General features: G+C 42.2%; 1 protein-coding gene across 2 annotated transcripts in view; it reads right to left on the bottom strand.

Annotated features, from left to right (window-relative positions):
• Window positions 1-21,438, bottom strand: part of HS6ST2 (heparan sulfate 6-O-sulfotransferase 2) — a 276,995-nt gene that overhangs the window by 215,387 nt on the left and 40,170 nt on the right. Inside the window, exon 2 of one of the 2 annotated variants that reach the window (XM_007507200.3) lies at window positions 12,090-12,170. The exons of the other annotated variant lie outside the window; for it this stretch is intronic. Within the exon in view, the coding sequence (XP_007507262.1) occupies window positions 12,090-12,170 (81 nt within the window). The remainder of the gene's footprint in view (window positions 1-12,089; window positions 12,171-21,438) is intronic. 2 annotated transcript variants of the gene reach the window in all.

Genomic DNA, 21,438 nt, shown 5'->3' with positions numbered 1-21,438 from the left:
TCCTTGATAAAAATAGGAAAAGGCAACAGGGCAAGCTTTGGCAAATGAATTTCTCTAACAGACCACACCTTCAGTCACAAAGGTGCCCGACAGGCACATAGAATATAAATTCAACTTCCTCCCCCTCCTTTTTATTGCCTGTTGAGTATTTTTTAAAGCAACTGAGTCAAATGCAGCTTCTAAAAGTTCCCATACAATTAGATCTCTCCTCTGTGTATATTAAGATCACCAAAGATATCTGGGACAAATGCCAGCATAGAGATTGTTTTGTCCATTCAACACAACATCTCTTACATCTGACCCTCTTCTCTCCATTATCTCCCCTGGGCTACTGCAATAGCCTCAGTTGGTCACCCAGCTTCCAGTGTCTCTCCTCTCCCTACACTCCATCCTCTACATGGCTACCAGAATAATTTTCCAAAAGCACATGCTGGTTTATGTTATACTCCCACATCCTTAGCTTCCTTCAAGATTCAGCTTGGTTGCCACCTCCTATGGGAAGCCTTCCATGACCCACAATCTCCTTGAAGGTGTTCTCACCCTACTCAAATTACCTTATGTATTATTATCTTTTTTATATGTTGTGTCACACACCCCCACCAAACCCACAAAGTAAATTTAAGCTTTTGAAGGCAGAAGCAATTTCTTTTCTTTCTTTCTTTTTGAGGAAGGAGGTAGTAGAAAGGTAATCTCCAGTGCTTAGCACACTGCCCTGTACATAGGAGGTGCTTAATAAGTGTTTGATTTGTTTGTTCAATGAGCCTCTGATTGTTGAGATCAAGCAAAATATAAAACAGGAAAACATCTACTCACCCAGGGAGCACAAACAGCACAACGCCCCAGTGGAAAAGATGGGATTGGTTATCCAGCCACTCCTGTTTGTGGGTAACATTAGGCGGATTGCAGCAAACCTTGGAATACTGTAGAACCTCCACAATGAGATCCATAAGCACTCAAAAGAGATTGATTGGGCTAACTATCCACATAGGAAAGAAAATGAATAAATGCTTATTGTCAAAAAGATGGTGTGCAGCTAGATGGGCAGCCCACTGAGTGAAGCCAACAATAGTATATACATATATATATGGAGGGAGAAAAAGAGAGAGAGAGAGAGACAGACAGAGAGAGAGAGACAGAGACAGAGACAGAGACAGAGAGAGAGAGATAGAGGGGGAGAGAGAGAGAGAGAGAGAGAGAGAGAGAGAGAGAGAGAGAGAGAGAGAGAGAGAGAGAGAGAGAGAGAGAGAGAGAGAGAGAGAGAGAGAGAGAGAAGGAGAGACAGAGAGAGAGAGAGAATTCAGAAAGACCACAAATGGAAAATGAGTTGGGCCCATGGCTCAATAGGAAGAAAGTTAACTGGATTGCCTTTGAGAAATTGCCCAGAATTATCTCCCTTCTATTGCTTCAAACACAAAACAGAAAAAGAAATGTGGAGAATAGAGATTCTGTGGGACAGAATGGTATAGCCATGCTTATTAAGTGTTTGTTAAATTGAATTAAAATAGCAAAGAGCGTCAATGGAGTGAATAGCAGAAGACCTGAGTTGATCCCCTGCTCAGCCATTTCAGAATTATGCGATCATTGCAAAGTTATTTGGCTAGGCCTCAGTTTCTATAGTTGTAAAATGGGGATATATGTGTGTATACACACACACACACACATATCTCACAAGGATGTTGGAAAGAAAGTGTTTTATAAACTGTCAAGTGTTTGAAAAACAGGAGCTCTTATTGCTACTTCAATGTTTATTTGGTAGAAGCAATTTTTAACATTACAACTGAATGGCTTGATGAACTAATAAGTAATGGAAAATGAAAAGGGAAAGAACATTTTAGAGGACCATAGAGTTGGGAAAAACCTTAGAGGTCATCAAATCTATCTTGCTCAACAATACAGACAGGGAAATTGAGGTGGCCATCGGCTAACTGACTTGTCCAAGTTAGAATGTGGCAAAGCCAGGACTTGAACAAAGACCTTCTGAGATGTGATCATAGAATTTAGAGAGGAAAAAGTCCTTAGAGAGCATCAGCATGGTATAATGGAAAGAGTATTCAATTTGGAGTCCGAAGACCTGGATTCAAATTTGGACTCTACTATATATTACCTGTAGAGACCTTAGGCAACTTAGTTCCCCAGTCCCTACATCTCAGTTTCCTCACCTATAAAATAAGGTGGTTGCTGGAGGCCACCTGCAGCTCCAGATTTAGGATGTTGTCATTTAGTCCAACCTGCTTATTTTATGGAGGAGGACAAAATCACTGGAGGGCTTGGGTTCTGTTCCTGCCACTTGGGCCCTCTGTTGCTTTTTCTATAAAAGGAGAGGGTTAGATTAGATGACCTCTAAGATCCCTTCTGGTTCTAACATTGTGCATTCTGTGGTCTAATTACCTTGTGAATGTGGATAACTAATCATCGACCCATAATTGTGTAGTGGAAAATAGTGTGCGTACTCAGGTCTAGATGCTGATGGCCACACTGCATTTCTACTATAACACAATGTGAAGTTGTTCATTCATCAAGTAGTGGGTGAATAAGAGCTAGGGAATCTAAGAGAAAAATGAAAGTTGTAAGAAAATTTGTGGCACTTGAGCTGAGCCTTGAAGGAATGCAGGGCCTCTATGAGTCCGGAAAAAGGAGGGAAGGGCATTCCCAGCGTAGGGAACAGGTCTCCTGCATGACCCTAAGGAAAATTACTGGGCCAGTGAAGGAACACTGAAAGGCATTGATTGGAAAGACTGAAGAAAACCTTAGCCAGTTGCAGTGTGGGTGGGCTTTGGGAGCCATTGCTGGGGTAAAGTCGTCTATGGTGCCTCCTGTTTGTTTCCTTAATCATTGCCAATTTGGGGATCAGAGGGAATAAGGGGGAACAGTACTCTGATGGACTGCAATGAAATGGGCAGCAGCCTGGGGAAGGGAGCTACTGAGTGCAAAGAAAGGGGAAGGTGGGGTATCAACTTAGATCCTTCATAGATATATCCTCTTTCACAAAGATATTCCCAGGTAATTAAAAATACTCTAAAATATTCTTTAAAAGTACTCTCAAAGTACTTCTACTATATGATCAAGCAGTAGATGGTGTCAGAAGAAGCACCACACTCACTGCAGAGGAAAGAACACAGAGAATAATGAGAATCTTCCTCTGTCTCTAGTCTCTCTGTCTCTAGTCTCTCTGTCTCTAGTCTCTAAGCCATCTTCCATGTGGCTACGAAATCAATATTTCTGAAGCAGACATCTGACCGTTCCACTGAGCTGCTCAAGAAGCGTCAGTGGTTCCTTAGTTACTCTATGATCCAATACAGAGTCCTCTGTTCACTGGTTAAAGCCCTGCATAAGTTGTCTTCCTGACTCAAGACCTGCCCCTTCATCCACTGTACCACTTGGCTACTGTCTTTATAGCCTGCATCTTTTTTAATCCTCATCTTACATCTTAGAATCAATACTGTACATTGGTTCCAAGGCAGAAGAGCAGTTAAGGGGCTAGGTATTAGGTGATTTGCTAAGAAGTGTTTGAGATCAAATTTGAATCCAGGACCTCCCATCTTTAGGCCTGGTTCTCAATCCACTGAGCCACCTACTTGCCCCAAGAGCCTGAATCTTTATAGGCATATTACTCTTGTGTATTTAGTTCACTTCTAGTCAAATTGGCCTACTTCCTGATCCCTATATGCCTCACTGCAGCTCCTGCACTCACACCTTTGCACAGAGTACCCCACAACTGGAATATACTACCTCCTTGCTTTCCATTCGTTGAATCCCTGCTTCCTTCAGAGCTTAGCTCAGGTGCCTCCTCCTTCATAGAGACTTTCCCCATTCCTCCTAGCTGCCAATGCCCTACTTCCCCAAATTAATTTTCTTTGCTTACCTGGGTATATATTTCCCCATCCCATCCTCCCTTAAGCTCAAAAGTAAGAGTTGTCTTTGTATCCTCAGTGGTATGATATGCACATGGTAAGTGCAAAATATGTGAATAAATGTTCTATCAAACAAGCCCTGGTTTCCAGTCCCTAGACCACACACCACCTCCAGGAAGTCATATCAAATCTAGAAAATGAGGTGGCTAGAAATTTACGATCCTAGAACCCTAAGATATGCCACCCACTCCCTAAGTGGAATTTGGAAAACAAAATATTTCATAAACCTTTCACTGCTGATCCAGAGTGCTCTGGCATTGAAATAGCTTCTTAGAAGTAGGATGAAATAGTGGAAAGAGCTCTGGATATGAAGTCTAAGAACCTGGGTTCAAATTCTGAAGTTCCCACCTCTGTGACCCCAGACAAGCCACTTAACCACTTCAAAGCCTCAGTGTGCTCTTATGTAAGATAGGGACAACAGTACCTGCACTGCTTAACCACACAGGTTTGTTTCAAGGCTCAAATAATATCAGAGACATTGAAGTACTCTTTCCAAGGCACATGCATAATGGGCTTCTCTAGCGGTAGAGCTGGCCTTGTAGAGCCATCCACTTTCTTACTGAGTCCCAGTAGGGCTAATGGCATCTATCTGTAACACGGTTCACAGAATTAAAGGCAGCTTGCTGGTTGGGAAGAAGGAAGCATGCCAAGTAGTATGGCTGGCAAGTACTCTTATCCCAGAGAGCCAGTGTGACTAGAGCCATTGGTTTGAGCCTCTTGATGGGAGTTAGTTGGCAAGTTAGTCTTGGCACTGGCCAGGAGGTTACTTTTCCCTTCTTCCCAGTGGACCTCTAAGTCAGGGGTTCCTAGCCTTTTTTGGGTATCTTGGACTACTTTGGCAGCCTGGTGAGGCCTATGGATGGTTCTCAGAATCATATGCCTCAATAACTGAAGGATCCAGAGGTTGGTGAAAATAAAGATGTCGTTTTCCCCCACCCAAGTTCGTGGACTCCCTGAAATCAAACCACCGACATTTGAAGGAGGGGGGAATGTCTTACGTATCTCAGGTTAAGAATCTCTGCTCCAAGACAAGCTCTCCAGGAAATCAGCAAGAGAAGAACACATAAGGAGAGGCAGCCTCAGTTATAAAAGGCCTAGAACACTAGGAGTGCCTTCTCCATCCTTTCATATCCCCTATTGAAGTCAAGTGATCAGGACACACAGTCACAAGCCAACCGCAGTGGCCAAAACTTAAAAATTGAGAAGAAGCCTCTTTATGTCATTCAAAGGACTGTTAAGGCAGAGAAGAGGTCTTCAGCCAAGGCTCTGATCCATTTTCCAAAAAGGATAAATAAAGGCTGAAGGGCACCAAGCCCAGTTTAATGTGAGTATATTATTGCCAAGAAAACTGTGTAATATGGCTTTTAAAATTTCACTTTACATACCAGCCTTCAGTTTAGCTCTAAAAACAAGACCTCATCCTCTCTCCCAGAGCTCAATTTAAAACCCACCACTGTTCCCTAGGGCTTCAGAACTTTAACGAGGAAATTAATATTGTCTTCTAACCCCTCACCTGCTACTGAGTGTCTCTTTGATTAACACAGAGGAGAGCTGCCAAAGAGAAAAAAAAGTAGCAGCTTTTGTATAAATTTTTTATTTTATTTTAAAGTAGGTTCATTAACTTTACCATGTAAACAGAATTAAGAAGAATATTCCTACTTTATTAAATTCAGTGGTACTTCATTTTTCTAGCTGTTCCACATAAGTGGATTTTTAGATGAGGAAAAGAACCTCTCCCCACTTCTTGGCCCACTTTTAAGCAAGAGCACTGTTTTTGGTTAACAATTTTTCATTCCAGAAATGCATCTCACATTCTCTTGCCTTCTTATAAAGGGCATTCTGGCCATCATTTATCTTTTCTTGAAGGTCATGGCGAAAAATGGAATGAACAGTGTGTTAAACTTGGGAGTCCAGAGAGCTGGGTTCAAATTCCACTTCATCAATTTGGCCCTAGATGCATCACTTTACCTCTTAGAGGTATTATTTCCTCATCTGTAAACAGTGTATTATATTAGTACTGCCTCCCAAGGTTGTAAGAAAAGTGCAACTTAAACATGGATTATTATCACTAATACCAGATTTCTTCATGATACAGTGATGAATCAGGAGTTGGCAAGGCATTGTGGGTGGCTACTTGCCCCTACACAAAATGGCCTCAGATTACTGTGCTTATTGATTTCTTCTGTCATCTGCCTTTTCTGTGATCTGTCCAGGGTGTCCTGTCCTGCTGCTCATAATACTTGTCTTCAGTTGCCTGAAGTATGCCTGAGGAAGGCGTTGCATACCTATAACCAACTATATGGAGACTGTGATAGCAATTTATCCCTCAAGGATTTGCTTTTTCCATCTTTTGTTATTTTTTTTTTACTTACATGTAATGCATTACTATAATTCACAATCTCATCTATACACTAAAGATAAGGGAGGGGTGGAAAGAAAGCTTCAATTAAGACCAAAGATACTGAATTGAAGGAATTCGATGAGCCGTTATTACCAGTATTGGAGGGCAGAAGGGTTAAACTGAGGTTAGTTAATTCAAGCTCTCCCCATGGTGCCTCTAGACAGGGGCCCTGCCCAAGACTCAGGAATCATCTTTTCCAGGAAGTCTTCACTGCTCAGCCTTAGCCCACAATCTTCCTTCACTTTGAATTCAATTATCATTTGTCTCCCTGACTAGAATTCTTATTCTTCAAGAGTAGGGCCCTCATGGATACCTACCACAACACGAAACACCCAGCTTTAATAAAGGCATCGCCTTTTACATGAAATCTTTCTGATAACCACTTCCAGTATGGTTTTCCCTTTTTTCTGTTAACTGCCGTTATTAATTCAGCCCCAAATCATATTATTAGTAGCATAGGTATAGGTGCATTTGAACGTATATATAGACATACCAGTATGGGTTTCTCCATGAGAATCTAAGCTCCTTGAGAGGAGGGATTAAATGGCACAGTGGAGATAGTGTTGGGCCTGCAGTCAGGGAGACTAACCCTGAGCAAGCCACTTAAACTCTGCCGGCTTCAATTTCTTCATTTAAAAATATGTAAAAGCTGTTTTAATAAATGTTTTAATAAAAATATGTAAAATCTGTTTTTAAAAAAGCAGCATCTACCTCACAGGGTTATTGTGAGGATCAAATGAGAAATTAGGTATAAAATGCTTAGCCTAGTGCCTGGCACATAGTAGACATTTAATAAATGCCTGTTCCCTTCCCCTTCCCTTTTTTTAAACCTTTAACTTCTGACAGTATCAATTTTAAGACAGAAGAGTGGTAAGGGCTAGACAATAGGAGTTAAGTGACTTGTCTAGGGTCACACTTCTAGGAGGTGTCTGAGGACAGATCTGAATATAAGACTTCTCCAGGCCTGAGCCACCTAGCTATACCTCCTTCCTTTTTACTGCATTCATTGTATATGGATTTTCAGTGCCTAACAGTGTTTGACACATAGTAGGCACTTTTAAAGTGTCAGTTAATGATTATATCCAACTTATAACCTCGTCATTTACATTGTTTCTTTACTAGAGTGTGAGCTTTCTGAGGACATGAACTGTTGTTTTATCCTTTCTCAGTATCCACAGTGTTTAGCACAAATGTGTTGATTCACTGAATAAGAGTTCAAACTCCAGCCCTGACACCAACTAGCTATGTGATCCAGGGGGAGTTACTTCACTGCTCTAAGAATGCTACAAATAAGAAGGTTCTTATCTCATCCACCATCATAACTCTAGTGAAAGATGAGCTTAGCAATTCAGGTCCTCCAGTTCTAAACCCCAGGCAAACAGCACTCCCTCCAGAGCTACTTCCCCAAATGAGGCTCACAGTTTGGAGACCCCAGGAGGGGTGGGGGTTGCTGCTTCTTTCTTCAGGGTTCCTGGGATAATGCTGGGAAGCTGAGCTTTCTATAGAGCTCAAAAGGTCTCGTCGATGTGCTTCCTATTAACACGAGCCAGAAAGAAATCGAGTAGCTTTTAGCAAAGAGATTTACTGAGGTGATAACAATAAATGGAACAAAATGCTCTTCTCAAACCTGGGGTGTACTCTTCTAGAAATACTGAAAAAGTCTGGGGGATAAGAGACCTGGAATTTAGAGAAGTACACATGTAGAAAACATACGTGAAGTCCAAACTCAGAATTCCTGGTTGCTCCAACTCTTTTCTTCGTTCTTAAGCATCTATCCTTTTTGATGCAAGGAGTCCCATTTTGTTAAATGACTTCCTCTCATTGGAGCCTCTCTTTCTGCATCCATCTGTGTCCTCAGCATGTCTCTCTCTGGATCTCCTGTCTTGGGTGACCACACTTCTTGCCTTTGAGACATCTATCTGTTTCTGGTCAGTTCTCTCTGGTGACATGATCATGTTGGGGTGGGGGTGAAGGGAGAAGGAGGGAGAAATAGAGACAGTGATAGAGACAGACAGACAGACAGACAGACAGACTCCTTCCTCCAAGAGCAAATTGTCTCTCAGGAGCCTGAACCTGGATTCTTTTACCGGTACGATGGTCCACCACTTGAATAGCTCACTGCTAAACTCACCTTTGTATTTTTTATCCAATGCTGACAGTCCTTTGAGTCTTTTAAATCAATTGCGGGCTTGTCCACATATTGGGAGAAGGTTAGGAAAATGTCTTAATACCTAGGTTACTCTGCTGAATGACTCAATTGAAGTGGCTCTGCCTCCTGGGATTGCATTAACTGAGGGTAGAGGTGGAAACTCCCATCCTAACAACTGTATAACCTTAGATGCGTGATATTCACACTTTTCACTTCCTGTGCAAAAAAGTTCTCTTCAGCACCCTGTCTTCAGCTTGAAGGGGTTAGTGAGCCAAATGGCTTAAAGTCTGCAGAACTGTTGCAGAAAAACAAAATGTTCAGCCTTTAGGCCTCCTACAAACAAGGAGCTTCAAAACTGGTGTCCGATTTTATGTGCTCAATTTATTGACTGACTGGTGAGGAAGGGGAAGAGCAGGGCAGCTCCTGCATTATTATTAGCTCAAAGTCTGTGCTTGAAGGCCAAAGTTAAAGGCCTTGCATGAAATGAGTTGGTCCCTTACACTGCTGTTCTCTGTCTTTAGAAAGGATGGGATTGTTTGGGTAGGCAAAGTCTTGAGGATTTCCTCTGTAGGTTCACAGATTAAGAAGGGGAAATTTGGAGTATCAGTGGTGTGGCTGGCCAATACATCATGGATTTAGCGGGGGCCCTGTTCTTAAAATCTTCTCGTTTGGTGCTGACACCAGAGACTATACTGCACTAGAGGCCTCTTTGTTAAAGAGAGTTCAGAAGCAATCGGAAGGAAAATTGGTGCCCATTTATGTATTGGAGAACCTCTGAACTTATGCTGTAATGTTAATGGTATGGAATGGAATTGAATGAATATGATTATTGAAATGATAAATGTGAAGACCTCAGAGAAATGCGAGAAGAATTGCATCAAAATGATGTAAAATGAAACACACAGAACCAAATAAGCAGCCCCAGGAAGATACTTTACATTAAATCAAGACTAAGGCAAAGGAAAATTAACAACAAAAGATTCGAGAACTCTAATGAAGGCAGTGGCCGATCATGACTTTAGAGGACCAGGGTTGAAACAGGTATCCTGCCTCTAGGCAGACACAGAACAAGGCAAAAGTCTTCAGACAAAGCCAAGTTTTTTTTAAAAAGTTACTTTTGCTTAAATATACATACACATTACAAAGGAAGATTCTATTGGCAGGGAGTATAGCCATTGGGAAGGCACTGATTAAGAAATCATTCATCATCAATAAAATCAAAACATTCTTAAAAGTAGGATTTAAATTCATTTAGCTATAATAAAATGAGCTAAAACTCTGGATACTGGAAATCTCTGAATAGTTATTTTTGCGTACTTTTATAGGAAGAAGGGATAGGAAGACTTCACGGAAAAGGAGACCCTTGAGCTAGGCCATGGAGAAAAAAAATAATTTCAATAGAAATTAAAAAGGGAATGTATTCCCTACATGGTAGGCAGCCCCTGTGAATGCATGGAAGCAGCAGAGAGTAAGAGGAGCTATCCAGCTTGGTCAGAAAACAGAATAAAAAGAAAGGAATCATGGGGGGGGGGGGGAAGGCCTTGAATGTCAATTAAGGGGACAGTGAAGTGGCTCCGTAGGTAGAGAGGCAGACCTGGAGTCTGGAGGACCTGGGTTCAGACATTTCCTAACTGTGTGTCCCTGGGCAAGTCACTTAACCCTCATTGCCTAGCTCTTGCTGCTCTTCTACTTGGGACCAATACTTAGTATCCTTTCTAAGACAGAAGGAAAGGGTTTAAAAATGTCAGATTACAAAATCTGCCTTTGATCCTCCAGGCTAACCTAGTTAGTGGCCCACTGGCTCTTCATCTTCTGCATATGCAACAAATAGCTAAGGAGGAATCAGCCCCTTAAGGAAAATTAAATATGATGAATAGGACATTAAAGTATGTGCCGTGTGCAAAGCACACAGGTATAGGCAGGGAAGGGGTGAAAATCTTACAACAGCAGACATGATGCCTTTAGTAAGTACTATTGATCTAAACTGAGTTTAAGAATGCCACTAAATTTCTAGCCAAATTTTGCCAGTTCTGTTTCCTGAAAGCGAATGACCTCTTCCGGCTGGTTTCAAAAAAGAGCATGAGCCAAGGGGCACGTTGTGACCTCATCCCTCTAACTGTGCTTCAACATGGTCATTTCCTACCAACTCTTTTTCCAATTAAAAAAAAAGCATAGGATTCCATTTTGTGGTTTGATCTTGGTACCTAGGGCAGGCATTATAGCAGCAAATGGAAGTGGCATATCCCATAAGTCCCTCTGCTCTGTAGTGGAACAGTTGAGGAGTCAGTCTATTACACATCCCAACTGCTATGAGGGGTGGGGGAGGCCATCATTTTATGTATATAACTGGAAAAAGAGCAGCAAGTAAGAGTTACAGTAATTCCTGAACTCTCGTTTTAGCCAGCAATGACAATTTCCCATTGGCATTTCCCCTACTCAATAAAAAAATTTCAGAAATCAAAAATCTGGCCACGAGTCTTCCTCCCCATCTCAACCAAACCAAGATTTTCCTACAAAGTCAGAAGTGGAGGAGATCTTAGGCATTATCTAAGTGTGAGCCTCTCCTTTGACAAAGAAGGAAATAGGCTCGGATAGGGGCAGTGGCTTGCCCAAGGTCACACAGCAGGTTAATTTTCTTCTGAACAATTCACTTGTAGCTGAAGCTTTTTGTGTCATTTCTAAGTCTTGTGACAATAATTGGTTGCTATGGAAACTTGGCTGGTCCTGTGATTTCTGGGAGGGAATAAACAAGAGAAGGAAATCAGCCGAAAGAGCCTATTTTCGCTAAAAGATGCCCGTATTCCTTGCTGAGGGAGGTTACATTTAAACAATTCCTGTTCTTGCCTCTTCAATCCTCGCTCTCTGCTGCTTTAAGTGCTTTAAGGTCCAAAAAGGAAGAAAATCAAGAACATGGGCAAAACCACCAGGCCTCGCTGAAGGACCAAGGGACACCAGGAGCTCAGGCTTGTCTCAGGAGGGAAGAGAGGCTGGCACTTGGACAGGCTCTCAGCTGCCCCCACCCAACACCCTCCCTCCCAACACACAGTCCCAATCACCAATCAAAAGCTATGCATGACTTAGTACTTGGCTACTTCCTGGCATCCCTAAGCACTTAAAGGAAATAATGGTCTCACAGAATGGCATTAGCACTAGGGCTTCAAGGGGCCCTAGAGATTGGTTAGTCTAATCCTCATTTTACAGAGGAGGGAACTGAGGCCCAGAGAGGGGAAGTGGTTTGCCCAAAGGAACACACAAGCTGCTGATGGAGACCATTATTGACATGAGAGCCGAATTGAAAGGAAGCTCACAAGCTGAGGCTTTCAAAGGCAGCTATTGAGCTGTTTCGAAACCTCAGGCCACTAGGATCCCCATGCATGACCCCATCCCATGCCAGGACACCCTCACCAAGTTTCCCCCAGACTGTCAACAGCTTTGATCCTGCCTGAGCAGACCAATATTGGACTGTAAAAATTGAACTGTTGATTTCAAAGAGACAAAATGCATTTTGTGAAAACATTTTCCCATCTTCTCTCATGAAACTGAGTTCCAGTCTCCAACAAAAATGTTCTAAAGGCTTTTTACAAGTCAGTTGGTCTCACAAGTACTTTGAAGCCAATTCCCAGCCTACCTTCTCTTCTTTGTTCCTCGCCTCTGATAGGCTCCTTTGGGGTCTCTGCAGACGCAGTGAGCTTTCTTGCTCTTACAACAACTAAAATAAAAGGAGAAGGCAGGCTTCATGACAGGGCCTCTAGCAAACCCCTTCAAGCCAGAGGCTGTCACCACAGTAAGGCAAGCTCATCTGAAGCATTTACAGATGAGCCACCTTGAACATCAATTCAAAAGATAGCGAAACCAAGACCAGGGAGGTTGGGTGGGGCAAGGCAATGGCACAACCCACAGCATTTCTAGCTCTAGCTAGCTTCATGAACTTGGGTAAGACACCCCCCTCCCGCCCACCCCCACCCCCTGGGGCCTTAGTTTTCCCATCTGTAAAATGAAGAGTCTACATTAAGTAACCAATAAGGTACCTTTTCCTACATCTGACATACCACAATTTTCTGGCCTGGGTTTGCTCTGCCCCTTAGAGATGTGTGGCCTTGGGCAAGAAATTTCTATTTGGTCTCAGTTTCCTCCTCTGAAAAATAAGAGTAGGAGTAAGACTCAGAGCTGTTACTGGGTTGGGGAGGGTAAGACTCATAGTTGTTACTGGGGTGGCATAAAGGGAGCTTTGTCAGAGGAAGCCAGAATTTAGAAGACAATACTGATAGAACCCATCCCAGAGTGAACATGCATCCTCCCAGCAGCCTCCTCCCACCTTGGTCCCTTGCCCTCCTCCCCTACTCAGCAGTAATCAGATCTTCAGCAGCATAGCAATTTCTTGATGTCCTGAGAAAGAATCCTTCAATTAAATGGCCAAAACATGAGAGCTCGACCTCCCCCAGCCACCCCCCTCCACTCTCACCCATTGCCCCAGGCACAAAATCCATAGTTATGGCTCTGATTAAACTAGATGGTCTTGAAGGTCATTTCCAACCCAACACTCTGGAATTATTTTTTTTCCATTTCACTTCATTTTTTCCCACTACATGTAAAATTTTTTTAAACATTTAAAAAATATTTTGAGTTCCAAATTCTCTATCATTCTCTCCTCTCTGCTTCCTTGAGAAGGTAAGCAATTTGATATAGATTATATATGTGAAGTCACATTAGCCATGTTGTAAAAAGAAAATACAAATAAAAACAAAAATGGAAAAATAAAGAAAATAAAAAGCACTCTGGGATTCATACGAGAAAAACAAAAAAATGTGCCTTTCTGTACAGGTCTAGACATTCCAGGCACTTGGAAAACAAGAGAGGAAACCTGTTTCTGAAACCAAAGAGAATCAGTCAAGAGCATTCCATCTTTTTACACTGGTGCAGAACTCAAGGCCTAATGGGTAAATAAATACATTTGCTATCCTTTAGTATGATAGAATAGATGGTGTGCTGGATTTGCAACTGGAGGATCTGGATCCAAATACTGCTTCTGTCACAAAATGAATGACTTGGTCAAATCATTTCACTGCCCATCAGTTTCCCCATCCATAAAAAGGAGGGGAGGCCAAAAAGACCTCTGGGGATCCTTCCAGCTCCCAGTATATGATCTACTGTGTGACTCCAAGAAAATCTGTGCCCTTCCATGGACCTCAGTTTCCTCTGCTGTCAAAGGAGAGACCCTGGATTCGATGACCTCTAAAGTTCCTTCCTGCTCTAGGTCTAGGATCCTGAGCTTTAACAGTAAAACATTACTCCAATTTCTGCAATTAAAAGAGCCACAAAAGCATTTGCCAAAATCCAATTTAGAAGCTATACATCGAAGGGGAAGGCAGCATGGTGGCCACCTGCTCTTTTGATCAATATTGCTGAATGAAGATGAAAGTGTCAGTCACCCTACTCTATCCCTCAGCCCTCCGTCCTCACATTCTTGTGCTGGTGGACTGGAAATAGTGCCCTTTCGTTCTTCTGGTTTCTTTAGCATGAGATTATTTCAAATGAATTAAATACAGTTCGCCAACTTAACACCTTTGCTTGGCTGAATGAGACCTTTCGTTTCAATAAACAAAGTCCAGCATCTCTAATTCCACTGCTCTCCTTTCCACAAGAGAGAAACTATTAAGTTGCTGTCGTAGTATCCTTTTCTTCGCTGATAATGGGAAATGTTGGGGTGGCATTTTACCAACATGCTTTCAGGGTGTAGGTTGTATGGTATAGGAGAGAGAGCCGAGCTGTGTGATTCCAAACAAGCTGTTTCACCTCTCTCTCTCCTTGCCCTGTCTTTGTCTCTGACTCTGTCTCTTGTCTGTCTGTCTGTCTGTCTGTCTGTCTGTCTCTGTCGCATCATTGGTCGCCTCAGCTGTAAAACGGGGAGAATCTTGCTTGGACTATCCTCCTCCAGGGGCTATTGTGGGAATCACTGAGGAAAACAGAGGTCAGCTCATTCCAAAAGGTGATATTCCCCTTGAAAACTATCGTGTGGTTAATCCAAGCTATGGCCAGTTTCTTTTTCAAAGGCTGGAAAGGACATTAGAGCTTCTTTAGTCCTCCAAAGTGGATCTGCCCAGGCAGAGGTGAGAAGAGCTTCAGTTCAACACATGTTTGGTAAACAGCTACCATGCCTACCTTGCTGAGGCTAAAGATGCAAAAACTCCCCACCCTAAAGGAATTGTCATTTTGTGTCTAGGAAAATGCATTAAAGAAATATCTGGTCATTGGAAGGAAAAACCTTAAGCCTATGGGGTCTCAAGTCCAGTTCTCTTTCTCCTGCATCACACTCCCAAAGTGATCATTTATGAGCCTAGGTCTTACCATGTCACTCACTCCCTAGCTCAAGAAGCTTCAGAGGCTCCCTCTTGCTTCTAAAATCAAACTCTTCTTTGGCATTTAGAGCCCTTCACAAGATGGCCCTAGGCTATATTTCCAGGTTTTCTGCAAGTTATCCTCTTTCCCATAGCCTTGAGATTCAGTCTAACTAGTCTACTTGTTATTCCATGTCCACAAAACTCTATCTCCCATCTCCATACTCTTGCATAGGCTTTATTCATGCCTGGACTTGACCTCCTCATCTTAGAATTCCCCAGATCCCTAGAAGGTTCATCTCAACTATCACTTCCTATAAGAAGACTATCCTGGGGGCAGCTGGGTAGCTCAGTGCAGTAAGATCCAGGCCTAGAGATGGGAGGTCCTGTATTCAAATATGACCTCAGACACTTTTCAGCTGTGTGACCCTGGGCAAGTCACTTGACCCCATTGCCTAGCCTTTACCACTCTTCTGCCTTGGAGCCAATACACAATATTGACTCCAAGACAGAAGGTAAGGGTTTAAATAAATTAAAAAAAGAAGAAGACTATCCTGAACTCCCCAGTTGCTAATTACTTCCCCACTCCCAAAATTTATTTGTATCTACACTGCATGTGTGTCTTATTTGAGCAGCTAGGTTGCACAGTGATTAGAGTACTGGGCCTGGAGTCAAGAAGACAAGTCTTCCTGAGTTCAAATCTAGCCTTGAGACACTTACTAGCTATACAAGCCTGGGTAAGTCAGTTTACCCTATTGGCCTCCATTTCCTTATCTGTAACATGAGCTGGAGAAGGAAATGGCAAACCACTCCAGTATCTTTTCCAAGAAAATGCCAAATGTGGGGCAGCTCAGTGGACAGAGAGCCAGGCCTGGAGATAGGAGGGCCTGAGTTCAAATTTGACCTCAGACACTTCTTAGCTTTGTGACCCTGGGCACGTCACTTAACTCCAATTACCTAGCCTTTCTGCCTTGGAACCAATACTTAGCATTGATTCTAAGACAGAAGATAAAGATAAAAAAGGAACCACAGAGTTAGTTAGATAAAACTGAAAAACAACAACAAAATTTCTTCTTTACCTGTCTGGGTACGTGTTATTTTCCACCAAAGTCAATAAGGTCATTGAGGACAGAGGCTGTTTCCTTTTGTCTTTATGTCCCTAGCACTGATCATGGGATCTGCCACATAGTAGGTACTTAATAAAATCTTGCTGAATGGATGGTCTATTAAAAATTCGTCCTCTGATAATCACCTGGGCCCTGCCTTTCTGTTCTTCGGAGAACACCAACCACCATCTATTTACTGACCCTCCAGCTTACTAGTGTTCGCATGGCTGAACCCACAAATATGAGACAAACCAGGGACTGATTTGCAGCATGAAAGTTTCTTTTGTGGTCTGATGGGAAGTGAAATGACCACTGTTTTGTGTGGTTACTCGCCAGGTCTCCAAAGCAAAATGTTCTCTTCTGCTATGCCATGGAGACAGCAGGGCTAGCTCTTGCTAACATTCCAGGCCCCACCAAATCACCATGCCTAGACCAGCCCTGACCTAAGAGGCCCATAGCCAACAGGGAGAAGGAAATTCAATGTCTTGGCCCATTAGGATGCTCCGCTCCAGAATGGCAATGGACATCAAAGGGGCAGGCTGAGCCATGGAAGCATGCCAAGGAACAGAGGCGACACTGACTCATTTCAGGGAATTGACCAAACAGTTGTCAACTGGGCTGTCCTCACCCTTTCTTTCTCTCTCAAAATAATTAGCATTTTAAAATATGTCTTTGCCATCTCAAAGATGAACAAGCATTTAACACTTAGGAAAAGCAAAGCTTTCTAATGGAATCTCTGCAAATAAGATTTTTTTTGAAGCGAAAATTGGGCAATAAACCCAGGCATAAAACTACTGGCATGAATATATAACTGGCTTTCAATAAGCCTTACTACTGTGGGATGCATGCATGTGCATGCGTGTGTGTGTGTGTGTGTGTGTGTGTGTTCCTGAGCAAGTCACTGTAGTTTTTGTATCCATTTCTTCTTCTGAAAAATAGGGCAAATAATATTTCCACTAGCTAATTAAGAGGGAATGTGCCCTCTAAATCCTAAGAATATACAGAGATAAGATTTTTACCATTATCATTACTTATAAGATCATAGATCTATGATAGAAGGGATATTAGAGGATCTGGAGTATAACCTTTCATTTTACAGAGAAGGAAACTGAGGCTCAGGAGGTAAAGTGACTTGGCCATCAAAGTCACACATAGGATCCTAGATCTTGAGGGAGAAGGAACCCTATGAATCCAACACATGGCTTTATAGAAGAGGAAACTGAGGCTGAGGGAGGGGAAGTGATAAGTCAGATAAGCCCCAAAAGATCTACAGGGAGACAAGCTCCCTTTTTGGTCACCCAGAGCTCATAGGGAGAGCCAAGTTTGCACCTGATGACCACTCTGCCTCTGCCCAGATGGCCTAGGTTTAGGAATGGCTGTCAGTGAGGCACAATGGAAAAACAATGAGGGTCAGAAGGCTACTTCCACATCTAAGCCTCAGTTTCCTGAGACAGATGGGGAGAGAAAGATGTTTAAGGGCAAATCTAGAAGTAACATTCTATACTTCTAGCTTCTTGCTTTAACCTTCCATTGACATAAACCTAAGTAAAGCCAACTGAGGTCAGCAAAGAATACTGGGCCCATTCTTACTCTTTCTTAATGTCAACAGAAACAACCAATTTCTCTTGCACTGTCATGTTTCCAAAAGATTTTGCTAAACAACCACCATGCAAGGAGGATGGACCAAATGTAATTATCCCCATATCAAAGATAAAGGAACTGAGGCTGAAGAAAGCAGCTGATTTGTCCAGGGCAAATATAAATGGCAGATCCAGGACTCTTTTAGAAACCCTCTCCTGCTGTTTCTGGAAACTTCAGAGAGACCTGAAACATTGTGGAGCTACAAGAGACCTCCAAGACCATCTTGTCTAAATCCCGTATTTCATAGAAGGGGAAACTGGCTTACCCAGGGTCACACAAGTAATTTCAAAAGTATTATTCAGGGATAGCTAGTTGGCACAGTGGAGAGAGTGCCAAGCCTGGAGATGAGAGCACCTGCGTTCAAATATGGCCTCAGACACTTCCTAGCTATGTGTGTAGGACCTTGGGCAAGTCACTTAACCCCAATTGCCTAGCCCTTACTGCTCTTCTGTCTTAGAACTGATACTAAAACAAAAGATAAGGCTTTTTAAAAAAGATATTATTTACATGTATAAACCAGATTGAATTGTTTGTCACCTCCAGGAGGGGGTAGAGAAGAAGAGAGGGAGACAATGTAGATCATACGGCTTTGGAAAACTTATGTGGCAATTTCTTATTAAAAATTTTTAAAGGTATTATTCAAACCCAGGTCTTCTGACCTCAAATTCTGCAGTCTCTCCACTATCCCTGCTAGTAAAAGTCGGAGGCAGAATTTGAACCCAGGACTTTCCACTCTCTTCTCTTTCAGCTGATTTCTACTGGATCAGACTAATTGGTAGCACTGAGGCCCTCTCATGTAGGGCTCTCTCTATTTTTGATTAAGCTGAAGATTTGGGGATAACCCCTATATCCTCTTTTAGAATGACACCCACCTACTCCCCTCAGTTTTGTGCCCAGCCCTTTACTGTTGCCCTGCTACCAACATTAAACATTAGCCTGTGGTTACGTGTGAACCCTAGCTGTGAGCACTGTATTCATATCTCCCAGAGTGAACAGAATCTTGTGGACCTATGCTGTGGTGGCATCAGAAATTCTCCATTATATAAGAAATTCAATCTCACCCCCACCCCTGCCTTGGATGGGGTCCAAGAAGGGCCAACTTAATCCCAAATTACCTTCTATATTAAGTGGTGTGAAAGCAAGGTTCCAGTGAGTATCTTTTGCAGCAGATTTATAATTAGATTTCACTTTAGCCAATAATAAAACAGGCTTATTATTCTGAGCACAAACTGGGAGGGAAGTAAGTCTGGGATAAAAAGGGTTTTGTGACCAAGAGGCAACATAGTGTAGCAAGAGTATATGTATATGGCATTGGCCGTAAAGAAATTCACTTCTAGTTCTGATTTTCCCGCTAATTTAACAACATGATGTAATGAAAAGAAAGACATTTCAACCAACTATTCCTCAGTTTCCTCACAAATAAAGCCACAAACGCATAGATTTAGAACTGGAAGATCATCTTGTTAAACTCCTTCAAAAGCTTATAAACCTTGTATTCTAAGTAACAATCTTTCATGGCAAGGCAGAGGGCAGTATTTTGGGAAGCCAGAATTGGAAGGCAGATTAGAAAAAGAATGCCTTTAGCACAAAAAAGCCCAATCTGGAATACAAAGTAGATGTTCATGGATTTGGGAGTGGCTAAACCAATAGCGACATATGAATCTAATTGGAATATTGCTCTGCTGTAAGCAATATGAATAGGATGACTATAGAGAAGCATGGGAAGATTTACATGAACTGATACAAAATAAGTGAAATCAGGGAAACAATGGACCATGACTACAATGGTGTAAAGAGAAAGAACAATTATTAAACGACAAATAAGGAATACCGTGACTTTACAAAAAGCAAGCACAACCTCAGAGAAGAGAGAGAGATCAGAAGGTACTTTCTCCCACTTGGATGCAGAAGTGGAACGTGGCATGTTTTCAGATTTTTTAATGTATTTATCAGTTTTGTTCATTTTTTCTCTTCTTTTTTTTCTTTCAAAACTATTCCTTGTTATATGAGCTTGCTTTCTGGGAAGAGAGAAAGGAAGGGAGACTGGGTGAAATTTATGTGATAGCAATAAAAATTTATTTTTTTCTTAAAAAAGAGAAATATTACCTCTTAGTAGCATCACAAGACCAGAGATAGCTACTGGCTTTTCAAGATGATAGGCAGACATTATGCCTTTTGATAAGGAAGGGAACTTTTTAGAATTCCTGTTAATTGTGCCCTTTTCACTGTCACACACACACACACACACACACACACACACACACACACACACACACGCACCTATTCATGCTCAAAAGAATCAGAAATGCAGTCAGGTAGGAAGCTTTCCACATACTGGGTGGTCCACAGCCAAAGCTCTGCTCTGGACTGGTTGTCTGTTTGTTTTTATAGGCCTCCACAGTCTGCTGGTCGCCACCTATTCATGACCTCAACAGAAGTTACTAGTATGAACGTAAGGACTCCATGTACAAATGGCAGATGCAAACAGAGCTAACCCCTGTATGTCAGTGCTATAAAAGGAACATAGAATCTTAAGGCTAGGAAAAGCCTTAGAGTGTGTAGACAACCAGCTCCTTGACCAAGATTCTGAGAGAAGAAACTTCCCTAAGTTCCTGTTCAGAAATAGGACCCAAATTGCATTTTCTAAAAAAGTTTAATTACAGAAACACACAACTTGAAAGTTGGAAGGGACCTCAGCAGCCAACAAGTCCAATCCATACAGGAAAGAAAGCCAGTGATCATCCAGCCAGCCTATGCATAAACACCTCCAAGGAATGGGAACCTACCATCTCTTCTCCTCTAGGAAGCTCGTTCCATTTTTGGACACCTGTCATGTGGCACAGTGGATACAGCACTAGGCCTGGAGTCAGGAAGACTCATCTTTCTGAGTTCAAGTGTGGCCTCAGACACTTAGTAACTTTGTGACCCTGGGCAAGTCACTCAACCCTGCTTGCTTCAGCTTTCTCATCTGTAAAATGAGCTGGAGAAGGTCATGGCAATCCACTTCAGTATCTCTGCCAAGGAAACCCTAAATATATTTTCACAGAGTTGGACATGGCTGAAATGACTGAACAGGGGGAAGCTGGGTGGCTCAGTGGATTGAGAGCCAGGCCTAGAGACATCCTGGGTTCAAATCTGGCCTGTTCCTGGTTTTTCTCTATAGGGATATGGAGAATGAGTCTAATCCATCCTCAACATGAAAATCCTTCAAATACCTGAAGACAACTATCACATTCCCTGAGTTGTCTTTTCTGTTGTGTCCCAGTTAAGAAATAGCTAGGTGCACAGTGGTTATAGCACTGAGCTAAGAATCAGGGAAACCTGAGTTCAAATATGGCCTCAATGTATAACCCTGGGTGAGTCACTTAACCTCTATCTGCTTCCATTTCCTTAACTGTAAAATGGGAATAATAATAGCATCTACCTCCCATGACTGTTGTGAGTATTAAATGAGATAATAATAACGTGCTTAGCATAGTGCCTGGGACATAAAAACCACTTCATAAAACCTTGTTTCCTTCCCTTTTCTCCAGACAAAACATACCCATTTCCTTCAACTAATTCTCAAATAATAGGAATGCAAGGGCCTTTGCCATCCTGGTTGCCCTCCTCTGGACACACTCCAGCTCATCCAGGTCCTTCTAAAAGCACAATGACCATAACAGAACATAACACTCCAGATGAGTTCTGACAAGGGCCGAGGACAGTGAGACTATATCCTTATTCCTGAAAGGTATACCCCTCTTAATGTAGCCCAAGACCACATTAGTGTTTGCTTGCCTTATCATACTGCTGGATCCTTTTGAGCTTGTAATTCATACCTCTTCAGATAGTTTCGAAATAGTTCCTATCTATGTCTGACCCATATTGTATATAAAACTGATTTTTTTTGTAC

This window comes from Monodelphis domestica, chromosome X (assembly GCF_027887165.1).
Source record: "Monodelphis domestica isolate mMonDom1 chromosome X, mMonDom1.pri, whole genome shotgun sequence".
Taxonomy (NCBI): Eukaryota; Metazoa; Chordata; class Mammalia; order Didelphimorphia; family Didelphidae; genus Monodelphis; species Monodelphis domestica.
Note: the sequence above shows the minus strand (reverse complement) of the source record. Positions and strands in the feature narration are given on the sequence as shown.